Source organism: Phyllostomus discolor, chromosome 8 (assembly GCF_004126475.2).
Source record: "Phyllostomus discolor isolate MPI-MPIP mPhyDis1 chromosome 8, mPhyDis1.pri.v3, whole genome shotgun sequence".
Classification (NCBI taxonomy): Eukaryota; Metazoa; Chordata; class Mammalia; order Chiroptera; family Phyllostomidae; genus Phyllostomus; species Phyllostomus discolor.
In genome coordinates, this window is record NC_040910.2 from 62,410,746 (window position 1) to 62,431,289 (window position 20,544).

The 20,544-nt window shown below is 41.0% G+C and overlaps 1 protein-coding gene across 5 annotated transcripts in view; it reads left to right on the forward strand.

The window, feature by feature from the left end:
* Nucleotides 1–1,560: 1,560 nt before the first annotated feature.
* The window catches only part of ZNF624 (zinc finger protein 624), a 54,491-nt gene continuing 35,507 nt past the window's right edge, over nt 1,561–20,544 (forward strand). The window contains exons 1-4 of one of the 5 annotated variants that reach the window (XM_036032917.1): nt 1,561–1,644; nt 4,757–4,758; nt 13,593–13,679; nt 18,533–18,598. In XM_036032917.1, the coding sequence (XP_035888810.1) occupies nt 13,647–13,679; nt 18,533–18,598 (99 nt within the window). In that variant the 5' untranslated portion in view covers nt 1,561–1,644; nt 4,757–4,758; nt 13,593–13,646. Of the gene's footprint in view, nt 1,645–4,756; nt 4,759–10,979; nt 10,982–13,592; nt 13,680–18,532; nt 18,599–20,544 lie in introns of those variants that run through there. The other 4 variants (XM_036032918.1, XM_036032919.1, XM_028534399.2 and 1 more) reach the window with 4 other exon arrangements.

A 20,544-nucleotide genomic window follows, 5' to 3' on the forward strand; every position in this document is an offset into this window, starting at 1 on the left:
CTCCATTCATAAAAATATTTTGATGGGTATAAATTTGTAGGCTGGTGGGTTTCTTTCAGTAATTTAAAACTGTTGTTCTATTATCTTCTTACTTTTTTTCTACAAGAAGTAATTGTCTTTGTTTCCCAGTATATACAGGGGTGGGAAAAAGTAGATTTACAGTTGTATGTGAAATGGTTTATTCTTGTATTATTATTATTATATTATTTATTTGTATTACAACTGTAAATATTTTTCCCACCTTGTACATTATCTTTGTTCCTGTTTTTAAGATTTCTATTTATTAGTTTTGCAGCAGTTTGATTATAACATGCCTTGGTTTAGTTTTCTCAATGTCTTTTTTAAAATTTCATTGAGCTTCTTTGATCTGTGGATTTATAATTTTCATCAAATTTTGAAAATATTTGGCTATTATTTCCTCAAGTATTTTTCTACTCCCTCACTCTCTCTCTATTCTCCTTCCAGAATTCTAATTTCACATAGGCTATTTCACAGTTTTTCATAACTCACTGGTGTTCTGTTCATTCTCCAATTTTTTTCTCGCTGTTTTATTTTGGGAAGTTTCTATTTGTATGTCTTTGACTTCACTAACCTTTTCTTTAGCAGTGTCTAATAATCTGCTCTTAATCCAATCCAGTATATTTTTCATTTTGTATATCATATTTGTTATCTCCAGGAATTTGATTTCCCATTTGCATTTCTTTCCACTCTGATAGTTCAAAGTGATGACACACTTTCCCAAAAGTGTGACATCTATCCACTGGCTCTTTGAGATCTCAAGAGCCATTTTACACTGTATTCAGATTCACTGAGCTTTCTTTTTCCCTGCAAATCTCCACCTTGAGGAGGCGCATCCTGAAGGGGCCTCACACAATCAAAGCAGCACAAGAACCCAGGACACATGGAGTAGGAATGGATTAGAGAAGTAGTCTCATTGTTGAAGGAAGCAAGCTGCCCTAGAGTACTTGCAGATTGTGGAGAATATGGCCTGAAACAAAGGAAAACATGCTTTTAAAAATAATCATATAATACCTATGTAATACATATACTACATAATCATCAATAACATTATATATTAATGGCATTATTAGTTGTATGATACAATAAACTAATTACTTTGTATATTAAAATTATTTAGTTGAACCAAGAAAGAAGCTCTGGTTCAAAGACCCAGAAACTATAATGAAGGCATTACCGATTTTTTCAGTCAAGAACTTGAGTGAAAGACAAGGGCCTGGACACCCACCTGCAGGCGTCTGGGGTTTCAACTAAGCCACAGGAGCCCTACGTGTCCTCTCAATGGCTTTATTTCTTTAGTCACAGGGAAATGTTCCGAGGCAAGGGTTGTGTCATTATTCTTTGTGACGCTAGAGCTTAACCCATAGTTGTAGCCTCTCAGGACAAATTTATTCAATCTAAATTTTCAGGGCACCCAAGTCAACAACAAGCACAGCCAATTCCCTCATAAATGCAAAGAAAAGGAAAAGCTCAGGCGCTGAGGTCTCTGGTTATTGTAGTTCCGACGCCAGGCTGCGCAGGCGCACTGCCGTGCCAGCGACCGGCCCCACGGAACCGGCGCCATTGCTGGATGTGTTCCCGCCCTGCTCTGCGAGTGCCCTCAGTTGTCCACAGTTCCGCAGCCAGGTACTCGTTGCCCCAGGCGTCAGGGTCCAGTTTCCCTCTGCACCTCCCAGGGCGCGTGACTTCCCCCTGCGTCCGGGGCGTGGCTGTTTCCTCCACTGTGCAGTCCCTGAGCCCCCCCACCCCGAGAGGCGATTGGAGCCAGGCCACAGGCCGACTGGGTTTTCGCCTCGGTCTCCCCTCGGCCTCCTTGGGGAGGCGATTGGTGTCCTAGGCAGCGGGCTTGGCCACACTAGGTTAGGGAGAACCAGGCACACAGCTGGTGCTGGGGGCTCAGTCTGACCTTCCCGCTCTTTACAGTCCCCCTAGTGGGCAGAGGAGGGCAGTCAGGGAAAGAGGGGCTGGCGGAGGGACTGTTCCCAGTCTGGGCTTCTGTTCCCGTAGGGCTGGAATTGGGTTTCCCTTCTGGTGACCGAACAAGAGGGCGCTCTCCCGTCTTTGGGTAGCCCAGAGAGCTTTTCCTTGACGGCCTATTTTATGGGATTTCAGATAATCGCTTTGAAGTCGCTCCTCTCTCCCTGGCAGGACAATAGTATTATTGCTTTGGTTGGGAAATGTTTGTCTGGGCCTTGGCGCTGACATTCTCATTATTTTTAAATAACTGCACTGGCTTAGGAACCACAGCAAGTGAAGTTTCTCCTTAAGTGTTTGGTCCTTCTTCAGTGGTTGGGAAGACAGGGCTTGGATAAAGTCACAACATCCAGAAAAAGATATCTAGGAAATTATGATATCTCTCTGGATATCTTCTGCATAATGTCAAAGGCAAAGGTAGAAACATACAATGTGGTTAGCCTCATTTGCTAATGTTTGATTCATTGTGCTTAAATTACTTGCTTATACACAGTAGTAAAGCTAACATTAGGAGCTGGAAGTGTGAACAGCTACTCTGGAATTTAACTCCAATACAAAATTCCTATGTATATATAAGCACTTCTTATTGTCTACTTGGAGAGTATGGAAAAACAGAAATAAGGGTAAACATCACTGACTCAGGACACAGAGGTCTCAGTAGTTTTGGCTTACTGATTTGCCATCTTTTTCTCTGTGCATTATTTTACACAATTGAGATCAAATAATATATTAAATTTTAAATAGCATTAATTTATTTTGATTATAAAATTAAAAATATGTTTATTGTACAGTTTGGTTGTTAAACAGACTACTATTATCTACAGGGCATATTGCCAAGGAATTTATTAATTTTTTTTTAATATATTTTATTGATTATGCTATTACAGTTGTCCCATTTCCCCCTTCACTCCCCTCCCCCCTGTGCCCCCTCTCCCACCCACCTTCCCCCCCTTTAGTCCATGTCCATATGTAATACTTACAAGTTCTTTAGCTTCTACATTTCCCGTACTATTCTTGCCCTCCCCCGATCTATTTTCAACCTACATTCTATGCTACTTATTCTCTATACCTTTTCCCCCTCTCTCCTCCTCCCACCCCTACTGCTAGCCCCCCCTTGTGCCCTCTATTTCTGTGGTTCTGTTCCTATTCTAGTTGTTTACTTAGTTTCTTTTGGTTTTGCTTTAGGTGTGGTTGTTAATAATTGTGAATTTGCTGTCCTTTTACTATACATGTCTTTTCTTTATCTTCTTTTCTTAGATAAGTCCCTTTAGCATTTCATAAAGTAAGGGCTTGGTGATGATGAACTCCTTTAATTTGACCTTATCTGAAAAGCACTTTATCTTCTCTTCCATTCTAAATGAGAGCTTTGCTGGATAGAGCAATCTGGGATGTAGGTCCTTGTCTTTCATGACTTGGAATATTTCTTTCCAGCCCCTTCTTGCCTGTAAGGTCTCTTTTGAGAAATCAGCTGACAGTCTGATGGGAACTCCTTTGTAGGTTACTGTCCCCTTATCTCTTGCTGCTTCTAGGATTCTCTCCTTCGTTTTTACCTTGGCTAATGTAATTATGATGTGCCTTGGTGTGTTTCTTCTTGGGTCCAACTTCTTTGGGGCTCTCTGCGCTCCTTGGATTTCTTGGAAGACTGTTCCCTTTGCCAGTTTGGGGAAGTTCTCCTTTATTATTTGTTCAAATAACTTTTCCACTTGCTGGTCTTCCCCTTCTGGTACCCCTATAATTCGGATGTTGGAACGTTTAAAGGTGTCCTCGATGGTCTTAAGCTTTTCTTCGATTTTTTGAATTCTTATTTCATCATGCTCTCCTGCTTGGTTGATTCTATCTTCCTTCTGGTCCACTGTGTTGTTTTGAGATTCAGATTCCTTCCTTTCACAATTGGCTCTTCTCCGTGTGTCTTCCTGCATCCCTTTTATGGTAATCTGCATTTTTTCATGTAATTTGGATCCAAAATCCACCAGTTCCGTGAGCTTCCTGATCACCAGTGTTTTGAACTGTGCATCTGATAGATTGGCTATTTCTTGGTCACTCAAAAGGATGAGTCCTGGGGGTCTGATCTGTTCTGCTGGACACATCTTACGTCTTTCCCCGTCTCTCCTATTATTTTACTTATTTATTTATTTTTTCTCCGGTCTGGTCGCTCTTGTCACGGTGGGGGGCGGAGCCTTAGGTGTTCACCGGTGCTGGGCGCCCCAGTCACTAGCTTGTGACGTTATATGTGGGGGCAGGGGCGGGAGCGGGGACAGGAGGGATCAATGGCGACCCTTCGTTCTCCTGGAGTCAGACACTTCCCTGGGCTTCTGGGCTGTGAGCTCTGCCCTGATCCCCAGTCGCTGCCCCACTGATTCCCCCAGCCGCCGCTTGCGTACTCAGGGATCACCGCTACACCGCTGCGCTCGCTCCTGCGTCCGGGATTGCTGTCGCGCCAATTCTGCGCCAAATTTCCCCCGACCTCCGCGCGCCTGCGACCTGCGCCAGCCCCACACCTGCTCGCTCGGCTCGTAGTCCCCTACCAGTCTGGATGTGCGGGTCTACTTCAACTTCTAGGCTGTCCGTCTTCCTTTTAGATAAATCCTCTGACAGTTCTGATATTATGACTGCAAATCATTGTTGTAAATTGTTGCTCTGTTCTTGGTTGTGCGAGGTACGGTGCGCCCACCTATTCCTCCATCTTGCCGGAAACTGGAATTTATTAATCTTTACAAATTTAAAAAGAAATGATGACTCAGACCAGTCTTACTAAGTGTTAAAGATGTGAAAATGTCTTAAGTCGCTCTTTGTAGGTCTGCTTTTGCGTTTTGGAAAAAATTAGTTTTCACTTATTTTTTCTTTAGCCATTTTTTTCTTTTCAACCTTGTAAAACTGTACTTCCTAATTTGAGGTCAGTGTATGGGTTTGGAAAGGTCAGACTCCTCAAAATAATATGCAGCATCATACATTCATGTGCATTATTCTGTGGACAAGGTCAAAATCTCAGATGGATCTCCCCAAAGTTAAGATCTACTGTTGTTAATATGTAGTCATTGTTAATATGTGTTAGAACAGCTTCAATTATTGCTTTAAATTGTGTTTAAACTTGGCACAAGTATAGCTTCTGCACTGTGAGATGAAAAGTGTTTAGAGAAATACCAAGCATGAAGCACAAATTCACCAGAGGGCACTAATGCAGTGCCATAGCTTTGCCTAGACTCGAGAACCCTCCTGGTAAAACATTTCCATTGAATTTTCAAGTTTGTAAAAAAAGTCTTTAATCTGGGGTTCAAGAGTTGTCAATAGAATGGTATTTCTCAATATACTGTTTGAAAATGTAGATTTCTGTGCCTCACACCTATAGTAGAGATCCTGGTTTAGGTCTTGGATGGAGCCACATAATTTCCTTTTTAATAATCATGGCTTATGAGCTTTTCAGTCCTGAGATTTGAGACCCTTCTAGTTATATGTGAGAGTTTTCTGGGAGGAGATTCATAATTTTCATTAGATCTGTAAAGGAATCCATTACCTGAAAAAAGGTAGAGAAACACTGGTATAAAGAAAAACTTCTTTTATTGGTAACCTTGAGGCTTCAATATAGGAATCCTCCCAGATTATTCTTCCTTTATTCATGTGTTAACCTCACACTACACTGTTTTTTCCTCCCTCAACTTCTTATTGTTTCTGTTCCATCAAAATCTTTATTGTGTCTAGTGAAACCCCCTAGTGTCATGGGATAAACTACTCTACATACTTTTTTATAAAGTATATTTTATTGATTATGCTACTACAGTTGTCCCATTTTCCCCCCCTTTTCTCCCCTTTGCCCAGTTCCGCCCTTCCCTCCAGGGAGCCCCCCTACCTTAATTCATGTCCATGAGTTGTGCATGTAAGTTCTTTTGGCTTCTCCATTTCCTGTACTGTGGGGGACGGTGAAGGCTGGCATTATAGCCAAGGTTGAGTGCTTCAGGACAATAAGGTCCCTGGGTCCAGCTCAGGGACCAGGGCAGCTGCAGCCCCAGGACCTGTGCCCTCCAGGTCTGCTGCACCGTTCGTGGGAGAGAGCCCAGTCAGTGGCTCCCTCCCCTGCCAAACAAGGTTTGAGCAGCACCAGGAGAGATCTGGTTGCTTAAAGTTGCTGGGGGGGGGGGGGGGGGGGGGGCGCGGTGCCATAAGGGCGAAGTGGTAAACACACAGGGGCTGTGTGAACCCACTGAGACTGTGGACGCCATCTGGGGAAAGTGGGGCAGTGACAGACCCTGACCCAGATAGTCCCCAGTCTGGTTGGGGAATTGGCCTGTGTAAGAGGCCAGGCCCTTGTATAGAGTGGCAAGCTTGAGCAGGAGGAATTTTTCAAAGGGAAAAAGTAGAAAAAAGAGATAGTCGGAGGCTGTTTGGGGAATTCTGCAGCAGTCCCCGACCAGCCTCTGCGCCCATAACCCTGCCCAGATGTGTGGCACTCCTGATGTGGCACAGAAGGCCCTGCACTCACACCTGAAGCCCCAAGGAGAGCGTGCACGCGAACCTGCGGGACCAGCAGCTGCCCATCCCGCCACACCCGCAGGCCCCACATGGAGCGCACCAGAAGCAGAGGAGATGCATACCTGCATCCGCAGCAGCCGCCACAGAGGCAGCTCTGACCTGCAGGGCCAACTGGCTCTCTAAGAGGAAGGCAGAGATGTGTCCCATACTGTCCCCGTACTGGCCCCGCCCCCAGCCACCCCAAGAGGAGAACCGCAGGGCTCACGGAATCAGCAATCCACAGAAAGACTTAACTCAGTGGAGGGGCTGAACTAGCGTGAAGGGAACTGGGGAGTCCCTAGCATCTAGGACAACAAAGAGCGAGAAGGTGGTGTGTGAATGGCCCCTTACCTCAAGGACAGCGTGACTGAAGGCCTTGGATGGGTGCAGAAGGGCACTGGGGTCTGGCAGCAAACTGAGGAACTGGGCTGAAGGCTTGGCAGCTGTGAATGTTGCATCTCTGGAAGGGAGAAAAGCAAAACCAATTCCCCCTCAGCCTGCTGCAGCCAGGAAGCCCAGCAGAGCTGACTTGTCCAGTTTGAAGCCAGCAGGAGGCTTTTTTTTAAGTAATTTTTTTTCTTTTAACTCCTTTCTTTCTTTTCTATCACTTTCTTGATTCTTTCTTTTTTCTTTTTCCCTTATACAATCCTCCTCTAGCTTGCACAGACTATCTTGACTTACAGACCCTCTTTGACTTACACAATCCTTTTTCAACTCTTCTAGCCCTATTTAGTTTGCCCTTTTGACTTATTCAGACATAACCAACTTTAGAATAACCCACATTTAATCCTATTTTTAAGATAAAATGCCATAATTTATACCCATCATTATTAAAATCATATATTTTTCCTAATTTAATCTCAACTTTTAGTGACAATCAAAAGTAATTAGCATGCTTTAGATTGACAAATTTATGAATACATTTCATAACTTTCAGAAACAGTTTTTTTCCTATTGGCATATACAATTACATTTTTTTCCCCCTATTCTTGGTAATGACTGCATTCTTTGAGTGTGCTTAAAAGTGAGCTGTCTCATTATCTAGTGCCCTTGACACTTTAGGGAGGCTGGAGAAGAGGGAGGGGAGACACTAAGCTTGGCAGGGCTTGTTCCCAGGACCAAAGCAGTTTCTGGGCCTCTAGAAGGAGAATTCACAGTGGTTAAAAGACACATTTTCTCACTGTCTTTCTTTCTGAGGTTTTTACTGTCTAAGAGGGGAGCAATATCTTTTTTCCTCTTTAAACAATCAATTTAAATTCTTTCTGAGAATTTAAACATCTCTGATATAATAACATTAGAGATCTCATTCCATTTACTAGAGGTTTAACAAAACAGTTGAGATTGAGACTGAGCCGTTCCTGTTAAAACAGAAACAAAAACAAAACCTGAAGCAAAGACAAAAAAATTCAAGCAAACCAGTATTTTCAAATTAAATCCTCTAAGAGGAGGGAGTGAGACACTAGCTTTAGAATTTTACTTTAGACCACCTGGTGCTACAAATGCCCTGACAAGATGTAAATGGTGCAAAGCTCAAATATCAGAGACATTACCTCATATTAACCAGTACAGTGAGTAACTTTTAAAGGCTGAAATGGTATAGCCCAAATAGGAACCTCAGACCTAGTCTTTTTCCTTGGCCTTTTAGGTCAGGTGCCGAGACCCATAGGGGGTGGCCTGACAGCAGCCTCAAGGAGGCGCTTGTCCTTCACGCACAGCACTGATAGTTGGCGCACCAGTCCCTGCATGTGGGAATTTTCAGGGTCTGGAAAATCATAATTTTCCTCCTCAGAATTATCTTTCTCCATCTTCCGAGCTTCCTCCTTGAGCTCCCTAGTATAATCTGGTGGAAAAGGCTCATCATCACACTCGACCAGGGGTGCTGGCAGAGCCGTTGTTGGTTTTGGCAGGAGGGAGGTGTGCCCTTCTGTTGTTGAGGCCAAAGTATCTGCTACTGATTTCTTTACTTTTAGTTCCTCCTTCTACAGATTGAACACATCATGAATGAGAGCCCACAAAAGTGAAAGTAAAACTGAGCATTTGCGCTGGCCCCTCAGCAGTATACCCATTCTACAATTTTTCACCTACCCTTACCCATGTAATTTTATTAACAGTTCCCTTATCTGGAAACCAAGGGCAAGTCTGCTGGACAAAGTCCAAGAATTGCTCTAATGGAGTACTACGCACCTTAGTTCCCCTTACTATAAGCATAGGTTTAAGCATTTGCACATAAAGCCACCTCTCAGCGGATCCTGCACACCCCATGTTTTACACCTGGTGAAAACTCTAATCGCTGTCACCTCACTTCAAGACTTGCAGCCACACTCAGGAGCATCTCCTTACCTGGGCTGCTGAATTCTCCTGTACTCAGGGCCCCACATTGGGCACCACCTGCTGTGACCAGCATGGAATGGGGGTACCTAAGTGGAGTTGATGGGAGATGAAGAAAGACACAACACAGATAGTTTAAGGAAAAGTGGGGACCAGTGGGACATTGTCCTTTGATGGAGAGACAATGAACCCTGAACATGGTTTTCATGTTTATTTTATAGGGGTTGGTTAGATAACGCTCAAGGATGTTCTGCAAACCCAGGCAGATACTGTAGACTCAGATTATTCCATTCCCAGGCTATCTAACCAATACATATGTCTTCTGCAAAAGTTACAGTGCATACAGCTGAAGCTTGCAGTTATCTATCTCCTGTTCAACCCTTCTGGATTCGGGCTGTCACCGGCTGCTGGCTTGATCCACCTTGCAGATGCAAGCAGTCAAGTGCAGCTTTGTTAAAAACTCAACCTTGGCTATGACACCAGCCTTCACCGTCCCCCACCCTGTACTGTTCTTAACATCCCTCTGTCTATGCTGCACCTGCCCAATTATGCTTCTAAATTCCTATAGCTTTTCCCTCATTCTCCCCCTCCCCCTCCCAGCTGATAACCCTCCAAATGATCTCCATACCTATCATTCTGTTCTGTTCTAGTTGTTTGCTTAGTTTGGTTTTGGTTTTGTTTTTTTAGATTCAGTTGTTGATGGTTGTGAGTTTGTTGTCATTTTAATGTTCATAGTTTTGATCTTTTTCTTAGATAAGTCCCTTTAACATTCCATATAATAAGGACTTAATGATGATGATCTCCTTTAGCTTTACCATGTGTGCGGAAGCACTTTATCTGTCCTTCAATTCTAAATGGTAGCTTTTCTGGACAGAGTAATCTTGGTCGCAAATCCTTGCTTTTCATCACTTTGTATAGTTCTTGCCAATCCCATCTTGCCTGCAAAGTTTCTTTTGAGAAATCAGCTGATAATCTTATGGAAATTCATTTGTAGTTGACTCTCTGCCTTTCTCTTGCTGCTTTTAAGATTCTCTCTTTAAGGCCCTGGCTGGCGTAGCTCAGTGGATTGAGTGCAGGCTAGGAACCAAAGTGTCCCATGTTCGATTCCCAGCCAGGGTACATTCCTGGGTTGCAGGCCATAACCCCCAGCAACCGCACATTGATGTTTCTCTCTCTCTCTCTCTCTCTCTGTATCTGTCTCCCTTCCCTCCCTAAAAATAAATAAAAATAAAATCTTTAAAAAAAAAGATTCTCTCTTTAACCTTTTGCATTTTAATTATGATATGTCTTGGTATGGACCTCTTTGGGTCTAATTTGTTTGGGACTCTTTGTGCTTCATGGACTTGTATCTTATTTCCTTTGCCAAATTAGGGAAGTTGTCTTTCATTATTTTTTCAAATAAGGTTTCAATTTCTTGTTCTTCCTCTTCTCCTTCTGGCATCCCTATGATTTGGATGTTGGCCCTTTTGGAGATGTCCCAGAGTCTTCTTAAACCCTCATTTTTTTTTGAATCCTTGTTTCTTTGTTTTGTTCCGGTTGAATGCCTATTTCTCCCTTATGTTCCAAATCATTGATTTGAATCCTGGCATCCTTCCCTTCACTGTTGGTTTCCTATGGATTTTTTTTATTTCCCTTAGTACATCCTTTATTTGTTTTTTGCTTTTGCCACATTCGATGAGATTTTTGAGCATTCTGACCACCAGTGTTTTGAACTGTGCATCTGATAGATTGGCTATCTCCACGTTGCTTAGTTCTTTTTCTGGTGTTCTGTTCCTTCATTTGGGCCATATTTCTTTGTCTCCTGGTTTTGGCAGCCTGGTTTTCTTTGTCTGTGTTTGTGTACTAGGTAGAGCCACTTTGATTCTGTTTTAGCAAACCTGTTAAGTCATATGGGGCAGAGCGTTGGATATTCACCAGGAATGGGCAACCATGGCTCCGTGTATCAGAAAAGTGTCAAAGAGGGGACAGTGCCTCCGCTGCCTGACTTCTGGGGGATTGCCTGGCCTTCCCTCTGCTTCCAGTCACTTCAACCACTTCCCATATGTGACTGGTGCCACTCCAGCTGCTGTCCTGGTTGTGGTTCCCAAGGTGGGTGGATTTGCATATGTACTAGCAGTTTATTCCACTGCCCCAAACCCCACTGGGTTTATAGCCAGAAGTTATGCAGCTTTATTTTTCCAGCACTGGAGCCCAGGGCTGCACTCTAGCCTGGGGGTAGGCTCACTAGCTCACAAGGTATCCTCCTGTTTTATCCACCAGGCATGATTGTAGGGCTGCCTGATACAATGGCTGCTGCTGCCACACGAAGTCCTCTCCACCCCAACTCCCTATGTCCACCCCATACCCATCTGGATGAATATAGCTTTAAATCCTTGGTTGTTGGACTTCTGTACAGTTCTGGATATTTTTCTGGGTGATTTCCTGGCAGTTCTGGGTGTTTTTCATTTTTAAGTTAGTTGTGTTCCTTCTTATGTGTGTGCAATGAGGTAAGGTGTATCTACCTATTCCTCCATCTTGACCAGAAGCCTACATTCTTAAGATAGTCACATTTTTTCTTGATTTAATTTAGCCCTGCTCTCTCTGTCCTGCTTACCTAATACTTTTAAATTTTTCTTTTATGATCATTCACTCTATTAGTTAGGAATTTAATTTTGCAGCTTTAACAGAGTTCACCTGCTTTGGACAAGAAAGGCTATTTATTTCTTTCTCATATAAAAGTCTGAGTTGGTAGGTGGCTGGTAGCATTGAGGGTGGGTAGGAGTAGGCAGCTCTGGTACATTAGATCATCTAGAAACCCAAGTTTGGTCCATCTTTTTACTGTACCACACTTTAGGGGTATTGTCTTCCCTATGGTGAAAGCTAGATCACTCTTACACTGTGTATTTCAGGCCACTGAAAAGGGAGACTGAGAACTGGAGGGCAAGCAGCTCCCTTTTAAAGATATGACCTGGAAGTTGCATACCATCTCTTTTATTTCCGATCCCCTTTGCTAAAATTTAGTGACATGGCACACCTGCCTGCTAGTAGGCTGGGAAATATCTGTGGCTGGTGACCCTGTGGCCAGCTGAGACTTCAAACTTCTGTCAAGTAGAAGGGAAAACTAGAGGTTGGAAGACAACAAGCAGTCTCTGCTACATTGGCTTACTTGAGTTTTCTGCTGTTTGACTCAGTTTTGGAAAAATTTTAAACAAAAATTGTTCTTTGGGAAATTTTATTTTTTTTTGCTATACAGTCTTAAGATGTTTTACCTGTTATGGCCCCTTTCTTATTTCTATCTTATAAACTATTGGTATTTTTTCTTTTTGTTGTTCTCTGCTGTGTGTATTTCATTATTTAGGGAATCAGCTACTGCCTTTGACAGCTGTTTTGGTTTGTTTGTTTTCTTAGCATTAGTTTCTTCCTTTATTATTTCTTCCTTATGGCTTGTTAATTATTTTTCTTCTTCAGTCAAATGTTTAATATTTTCATTATTTTTAAAAATTTTACTTGAAAGTATTTAGGGTTATAAATTTATTCTCTTTAAAACCCAGACAACAACCCATGACTTTTAAATCTATAATACTCTTATTTTCTAATTTATTGGCAATTATATTTTAAAGTCCTCTCTTTGACTTACTAGCTACTCAGGAGGGTTTTTTTAATTCCAGGTGATAGGTTTTCCCCCTGCCCTTCAGACTTCCATTTACATTTGTAATTCTACCACATCATGGTCAGAGAATGTAGTGTATTCAATTTCTTCTTTTCTATTGATATTTTCTTTGGTCTGTGGTAAATGATTAACTTAATGCTCCATGAATGCTTGAAAATAACTTTTGAGTATAAGTTTCAATATACTCATATCTATTTAAATTCTGTATCACTGATGTTCTTCAAATTTATAATAGCCTTGCTTCATTTATTGTAACTCTTGTTTTCAGAAGATAGTAAATAGTATCATTTCAGATGAGCTGATGATTGACACAAACTGTAAAATTAGACTAAAATCTGCTATGTTTATTGAGCAAAATCTCTATACTGTATCTTATGGGAAGTAAGGTGCCCATTCAGGGCAGGAGCAGATTCAGTATGTTAATTAAGCATAGCAAAGTCTCCATCTGAGGACCATGGAACTGCTGAGTTGCTCTTCAGCTCCGCATTGCTGGTTACAGATTCTGTCTTTAGAAAGAGACTCCATAATCATCAGTCTTTGTGGTAAGGATGTCTGCTTTTCCTGTTGGTTTTTCAAACAATTGTTTGTAAATGTTGCTGTGGCCCAGTCTGAAGGTTATTTTACCCAGCGCAAATATTCTGAAGGTTCAAGGAGCAAGAGGTGCCAAGGTAGCTTTTTGGAATGGCTGCTCTGTCTCACTTTTAAAAAGGGCTCTGCACATTAACTTTTCATTTCACAACAAGCTGATTTAGTGGACAAGGTGTAGGCATTGGAATTAGACTGAGTTGGAGTCATGGTGGTATTGGATAAATAGATTAATTTTTCTAAGCCTCAGCTTCCTCATCTATTTATGTAATTCCCATGGGGTTGATGTGAGGATCAAATAAGAAAGTATTTTTAAAGCTGCATTTACAATGTCTGGCCTTCTGGCTGTTAATATAATTAATCGTATTAAAAATCTCAAGATTTCCAGGAGCAAGAATCTTTTTTTCTCCCTGATTTTGGGGGTCACTCTTGTATTCTTTGGAAGTTATGCTTACTTGCATGTTGGGATTCCAACTTGGTGAGTCTGAGATTACCAAGGCAGGATTGGTTTTCATGGCTTATTTCTCTTTCTCAGATGTCTTGGTAGAACTCCACTCCTCCTAGGGAGGGGAACAAAGAGGAGAATATAATGGCTGCTGTGCTTTCTTCAGTTGGACCTCTGGTAAGTTTGAATTCCTTTGTTTCTGATCTGCTGTGTTGGTTTGAAGACATATCTTTTCCTGAAGTCTTGTGACTTCTCTACCTTACCCACACCCCTTCTGGAAACTGAATCAAATTGTTTGATTTGTGAGTAAAGGCTATAATCTATAGGAAGATTCACTATATATGTTGAACCAAATTTCAAGATCTTTCAAAAATATCAGGGCTACCTTTAGATATGATAGGCAATCTAGGAAATTTACTTATAATGTTACATTTATATTGTTCCCAGGAAATTTCAGTTATTTATAGGGTAGTAAAGTAGTATATTTTTCAATTGGAAAATTTCACTTAGGAAATTTTGAGAAAAATATATGTGTATACACACTCACACTCTTTATTCATAGGGATTATTCCCTTTCTGCAGAAATCACTCTCAGTAATTTCCTTTCTTACCCATTCAGAAGTGATCAAGCTTAATAGATGACATTGATCTATTTCCCTGTCTGATGCCAGTACCAGACTATTTTGATTACAGTGGCCTTGTAGTATAGTTTGATATCAGGTATTGTGATCCCTCCAACTTTGTTCTTCCTTCTCAAGATTACTGAGGCTATTCCAAATCTTTACTGGTTCCATATACATTTTTAGAGTATTTGTTCTATGTACAAATGTTGTTACAGAACTGCATGCTTATGATTTTGTAATAAAAATAATAAATGCTCCTAAATAAGGTGAGTTAATTCTACTGGACCCTGTATGTGAAATATGCCATTTAATAGTAATTGTGTTGAACCTATAGATTGCTTTGGGTAGTATGATGCGGACTCCAACCAGCAGCATCTGCAGTGTTGTGGATGCGACGAACAAATTCACACGGACTGCAGAAGTACTGTGGAGAAAAAGGGATGGCATGGCCACTCTCTGAGTTAGAGAGTGCCCCAACCCTTGCCTGGACAGGCTTTTATTGCTTTTCTGGGAGCATTACATCAGGGAAGGTCCTCATTCGTTATGCATAGGTTTGCTTTAGGTGATTACCTTTTACAGATAACAAAGAAAAGGATGTTGCAAATGTAAGGGAAAAAGTGGTTGAACTGGTTACACTCTGTCCTTGGGAGGTTTAGCACAGACTTTAGGAAGTTACTTCAGAGATATGCATTAAATATTCACTGCCTTAACTCAGGGTAAGGGAGTTTTAGCAAAAGCAAGCCTCAAAGCAGTCTAGATAAAATGCAGGCATGATTCCTGATGGGAAAGACAGTCTGTGGGCCTGGCTCCTCTGTGCTGCTTCACACCTGTCAGTTTCCCAAACCAGGGCTGAGCTACATTCACCATTCCCACGTGGACTGGTCCCCTATAGTAGCATGGACATTTTAATGATGTTAATTCTTCCAATCCATGAACAATAACACACTTCCACTTTTTTGTGTCTTCTTCTGTTTCTTTCTTTAATGTTCCATAATTTCCCAAGTTTAGATCTTTCACCTTCTTGATTAAATGTATTCCTAGGTACTTTTTTTTATTGCAATGGTAAATGGAATTGTTTTCTTAGTTTCTCTTTCTAGAACTTCATTATTGGTATATAAAAGTGCCACCAATTTCTGTATATTAATTTTGTATCCTGCTACTTTGCTGAATTCATCTATTAAATCTGGTAGTTTTTTGGTGGAATCTTTAGGATTTTCTGTGTACATTATCATATCATCTGAGAATCATGATAGTTTTACTTCCTCATTTCCAATTTGGATGTCTTTTATTTCATCTTCTTGTCTAGTCACTGTGACTAAGACTTTCAGTACTATGTTGAATAAGAGTGGACATCCCTTTCTTGTTCCTGATCTTAAGGGAAATGCTTGTAATTTTTGCCCATTGAGTAAAATGTTGGCTGTGGGTTTCTCATATATGACCTTTAATGTGTTGAGAGTTTTATATCATAAATGGGTGCTGGATTTTATCGAATGCTTTTTCTGCATCTATTGATATGAACATGTGATTTCTATCCTTTAATTTGTTTATGTGATGTGTCACATTTATTAATTTGCAAATATTATACCAACCTTGCACCCCCAGAATAAATCCCACTTGGTCATGATGTATAGTCTTTTTAATGTATTTCTGGGTCTGATTTGCTAATGTTTTGTTGAGGATCTAAGCATGTATGTTCATCAGGGATATTGACCTATAATTTTCTGTCTTTGTAGTGTCTTTATCTGGTTTTGGAATTAGGATAATGCTGGACTCGTGAAAAAGAGCTTGGAAGTCTTACCTCTTCATGAATTTTTTTGGAATAATGTGAGGAGAATAGGTATCAGTTCTTTTCTGAATGGTAAAATTCACCAGGATATTTGTTTCCTGGCAGTTTCTGGATTACTGTTTCAATTTCATTTGTTGTTATCAATCTATTCAGGTTTTCTGATTCTTCCTGATTGCGTTTTGGAAGATTGTATGTTTCTAGGAAACTGTCTATTTTACCCAGGTAGTCTAATTTGTTGGCATATAATTAGTTGTTCATAGTATTTTCTTACAATCCTTTGTATTTCTGTGATGTCCAGTGTTACTTCACTTCTTTAAATTTGATTATATTTATTTGGGTCCTATCTTTTTGTTTCTTGGTGAGTCTGACTAAAGGTTCATCAATTGTTTATCTTTCCAAAGAACCATGTCTTGGTTTCTTTGCTCTTTTGTATTGCTTTTTAGCCTCTATATCATTTATTTCTATTGTGATATTTTTTATTTTCTTCCTTCTACCTAAATTGTGCTTTCCTTTCTGTTTTTCCAAATACTTTTAGGTATAGGGTTAAATTGTTTATTTGCAATTTTTCTTGCTTCTTGAAGTAGGCCTATAATGCCGTGAACTTCCCTCTCAGGACTGCTTTTCACTGTTGGGTTGTTGTGTGTTCATTTTCATCTGTTTCCAAGTAGTTTTTTTTACTTCTTCCTTGATCTCATTAGTAACCCATTCATTGTTTAATAACATGTGTTTACTAGCCTCCGTGTGTTTGAATGTTTTTGAGGGTTTTTTTTATTTCTACTTTCATGCCATTGTGATCCAAGAAGATGATTAATATTATTTCAGTCTTCTTGAATTTGTTAAGACTTATTTTGTGTCCTAATGCATGGTCTGTCTTTGAAAATGTTCCATGTGCACTTGAGAAGAATGTATGTTCTGCTGCTTTGGGATAAAATGTTTTGTAAGTATCAATTAAATTCATCTAATCTAGTGTGTCATGTAAGATCGCTGCTTTCTTGTTCACTTTTTTGGTCTGGAAGATCTATCTGTTGATGCCAGTGGGGTGTTAAAGTGCCTACTATGATTTTATTGCTGTCAATCTCTTTTCCAAAATCCACCAAGAGTTGTTTTTTTAATATATTTAGGTACTCCAATATTGGGTGAATATATGAGGTCTGTCCAGAAGGTATCCAGCCATGTAATATGAAAAATAGAGACATTTATTGAAGAAGATACAAGATAAAAGAAACCTTGTACATAAGATAGTGACACCTCAATCTCCTTCAAAGTAAGCACCTTGGGACCTCACACAGTTCTCCCAATGGTCATCAGCTGCCCCATCTTATTTTCCTGAATCTCTGTGATGGTCTGAAATCTCTTCCCTTTCAAATGTGATTTTAACTTTGGGAAAAGCTAGTTGCAGGGTGCCAAATCTGGGCTGTAGAGGGGCTGAGTCACCTGGGCGATTGATATTTCACCAAAAACCTCTGCACAAGACACGATGGATGAGAGGGCGCATTGTTGTGATGAAGCTGCCAATCACCAGTTGCCCATAGCTGCATCCTTCTGAGTCATCCAAATAGTTTCCATGGAGTAATATTCAAGCTTAACACAAAATTTGATGCAGATTTGTTGCTCTACTTGCTCATTTTGAATGCAATGGCCACATGCCCACTCAATGGCATCAACTGTCCCCACTGACTGGTACAGTGAATTTGTCATTGTTCACACTTGTGCATTCCAGTCCACTGTCCTTGGCTGCCAGGTTACATCAATGTTGTGCAAATCATTCTGGTTATATTAACAGTAGCTAGATATTTCTGGACAGACCTCATATGTTTATCAGGGTTATATCCTCCTGTTGGATCAATCCCTTTAGTATTATGTAGTGACCCTTTTTGTGTCTTGTTATGGCCTTTGTTTTGAAGTCTGTTTTGTCAGATACGAGTATTGCTACCCCAGGGATTTTTTTGTCTGTTTCCATTTGCATGGAATATTTTTTTCATCACTTCATTTGAGCCTGTGTGAATCTTTTGTTCTGAGGTGGGTCTCTTGTAGGCAGCATATATATTGGTTATGTTTTGTTATACACTCAGATACCCTATGTCTTTTGATGGGAGCAGTTAATCAATTTACTTACCTTTAAGGGTTTTATTAATAGGTACTTATATATTTCTATTTTTATACTTTATGCCTGTGTTTCTCTCTCTGTTTCTTCTTACAGCAGTGCCTTTAACATTTCTGGCAATGCAGGTTTGGTTGTAATGAACTCCTTTAGTCTTTTTGTTTTTCTGGGATGCTCTTTATTTCCCCTTCAATTTTAAATAATGGCCTTGTTGGATAGAGTATCTTGGATTCAGATCCTTGCTTTTCCTTCTTTGAATCCTTTGAATACTTCATGCTATTCCATTCTAGCCTGTAATGTTTCTGATGAGAAATCAGCTAACAGCTTTATGGGAACTCCTTTTAGATAACTAACTACCTCTCTTTTGCTGCCTTTAAGATTCTCTTTTTGTCTTTAACCTTTGCCATTTTACTTATGATGTGTCTTAGCTTGGGTCTCTTTCTGGACCTGGTTCTTTTTGAGTCTCTGTTATATGTCATAGGCAACCTATCATTGAGTGATCTTATCCTGTATTCTTCAGCATCCTGAAGTTTCCCAGCCAGGTGAAGAGCTTCTTTGTCAAGTAGAAGAACCAGAATTGGTAAAGGTAATGCTTATCATTGCATGCAAGGGAAATAAAGAGAATGCTCCTCTTTCACTGCCCCTAATTCTTAATGTTTCCAGTTCATTGAAGGTGATATCTGTGGTAATGCTGGGGCTGTTAGTATCAATTTGACAAATTCCTTTTCTCTCAGTAGTGGCAGCCCTAATTTGGCAGATAGTCATAAGTGCTAATTATGAAGTATCTTATTATCACATAGGCTGATTCTTGCTTCACATTGTAAGACCTGGTACCATTAAAATTACCAAGAATACATTAACATCAGTTCCTATACCTTAAAAATATTTCCAGCCCTGGCTGGTGTGGCTCAGTGGATTGAGTGCTGGCCTGTGAACCAAAGGGTTGCAGGTTCGATTCCCAGTCAGGGCACATGCCTGAGTTGCAATCAAGGTCCCTAGTAAGGTACACTCAAGAGGCAACCACATGTTGATGTTTCTCTCCCTCTCTTTCACACTCCCTTCCCTCTCTCTAAAAATAAGTAAATAAAATCTTAAAAAGAAAAAAAGGAGGAGGAAGATGGCAACAGGATAGGAGGGAGCAGATTCTACTTCCTCCTACACACAGGAGAAAAACCTAGCTGATCTACCGAGGAACAGAACAAACAGCAAACAGTACTCTAGCATATGAAAATAAGAGACCGAAAATTGTAGCGGACACTGAAAAACCAGACAGTAAGGAGAGTACTTCAGGCCAATAAGGTCCCAGAGAGCAGCTCAGGAACCAGGGTGGCTGCAGCCCCAGGCCCAGCATCCACCACTGAGCCTGCTGCAGAGTCCTTCGGAGAGAGCCAGGTCAACTGCCCCCCTTCCTCCCTGCCAAATCAAGGTTTAAATGGCACTGGGAGAGACCTGGTTGCTTGAAGTGGCAGAGAAGGGATCACCCGCGGAGTCTGTGAATGCCGGCTTGGGAGAGTTGAGAGTCGAGCAGTGAGGAGCACTGCCTCAGATAATCACTGGTCTGGCTGGAGAATTGGGCTGTACAGAACCGCAAGCTTGAGTAGGAGTAATTTCCCAAAAAGAAAAACTGTTTGGGGAATACTCCAGCATCAGCCATTTGGCCTCCTCCCCAACCAGCAGGGCAGCAATCCCCAGGTGGTGGGGAAGTTTGCACATAAGGCCCTGCGCACCTCCATGCCATTAGGAAGGGTGGGCGCCCAAGACTGCAGCACTGAGACAGCCTGATCGAGGGAGCGAGGGAGCACACACTGCACTCCAGTCCACAGCAGTAACTCCGGGGAGAAAGAGCAGTCTCAGGAAGACTGGAATCTGACATCCAAGGCTCTGGGGACAGGTGTCAGACTAGCTCTGGGGAGAGTGACGCAAGACTGGCTGAGTGCAGAAGGGGAACGGAGAAAAGCCATACCAATCGCCCCTCAGCCAGCAACACCCGAAAAACCAGTTTGCAGTTTGGCCAGTTTGAAACCAACAGAAGGGTTTTTTTGTTGTTGTTTTTTCTGTTTTCTATTTTCTTTTTGGAAATCTTTTTTTAATTTTTATTATTGTTTTATCTTTCAATACCTTCTTCCTCTCTTTCCTTCTTCCTTTCTTTCCAATTTTATCTCTTCTTCCTCACTTCTACTTTTAATACCCACAAATGAGACAAAAAAGAATAAAATAACTGGAACTCTGAAAAGACTAGAGTTGGACCCAAAGAGGGGGCAACCCAACAGTTGAGACAGTGGGACAAAATTCACTTTGCTATTACGGAGAACCTGCAAGTTATTGCATATTTGTATTATTATTATTTTTTCATCATTCCTACATCTTTTATTTTAATAGTATTTTTGTACTCCTCTTCTTTCTGTATAATCTTCGTTACTTGGCTGGAAATATTGTATCAATTGACACGTTTCCCCTGTTCTCTCTGACATAGTGTATTGCAAATTTACTGTCCTTCACGTCACTTGTGTTCCTTTAGCACACTGCTTAAGG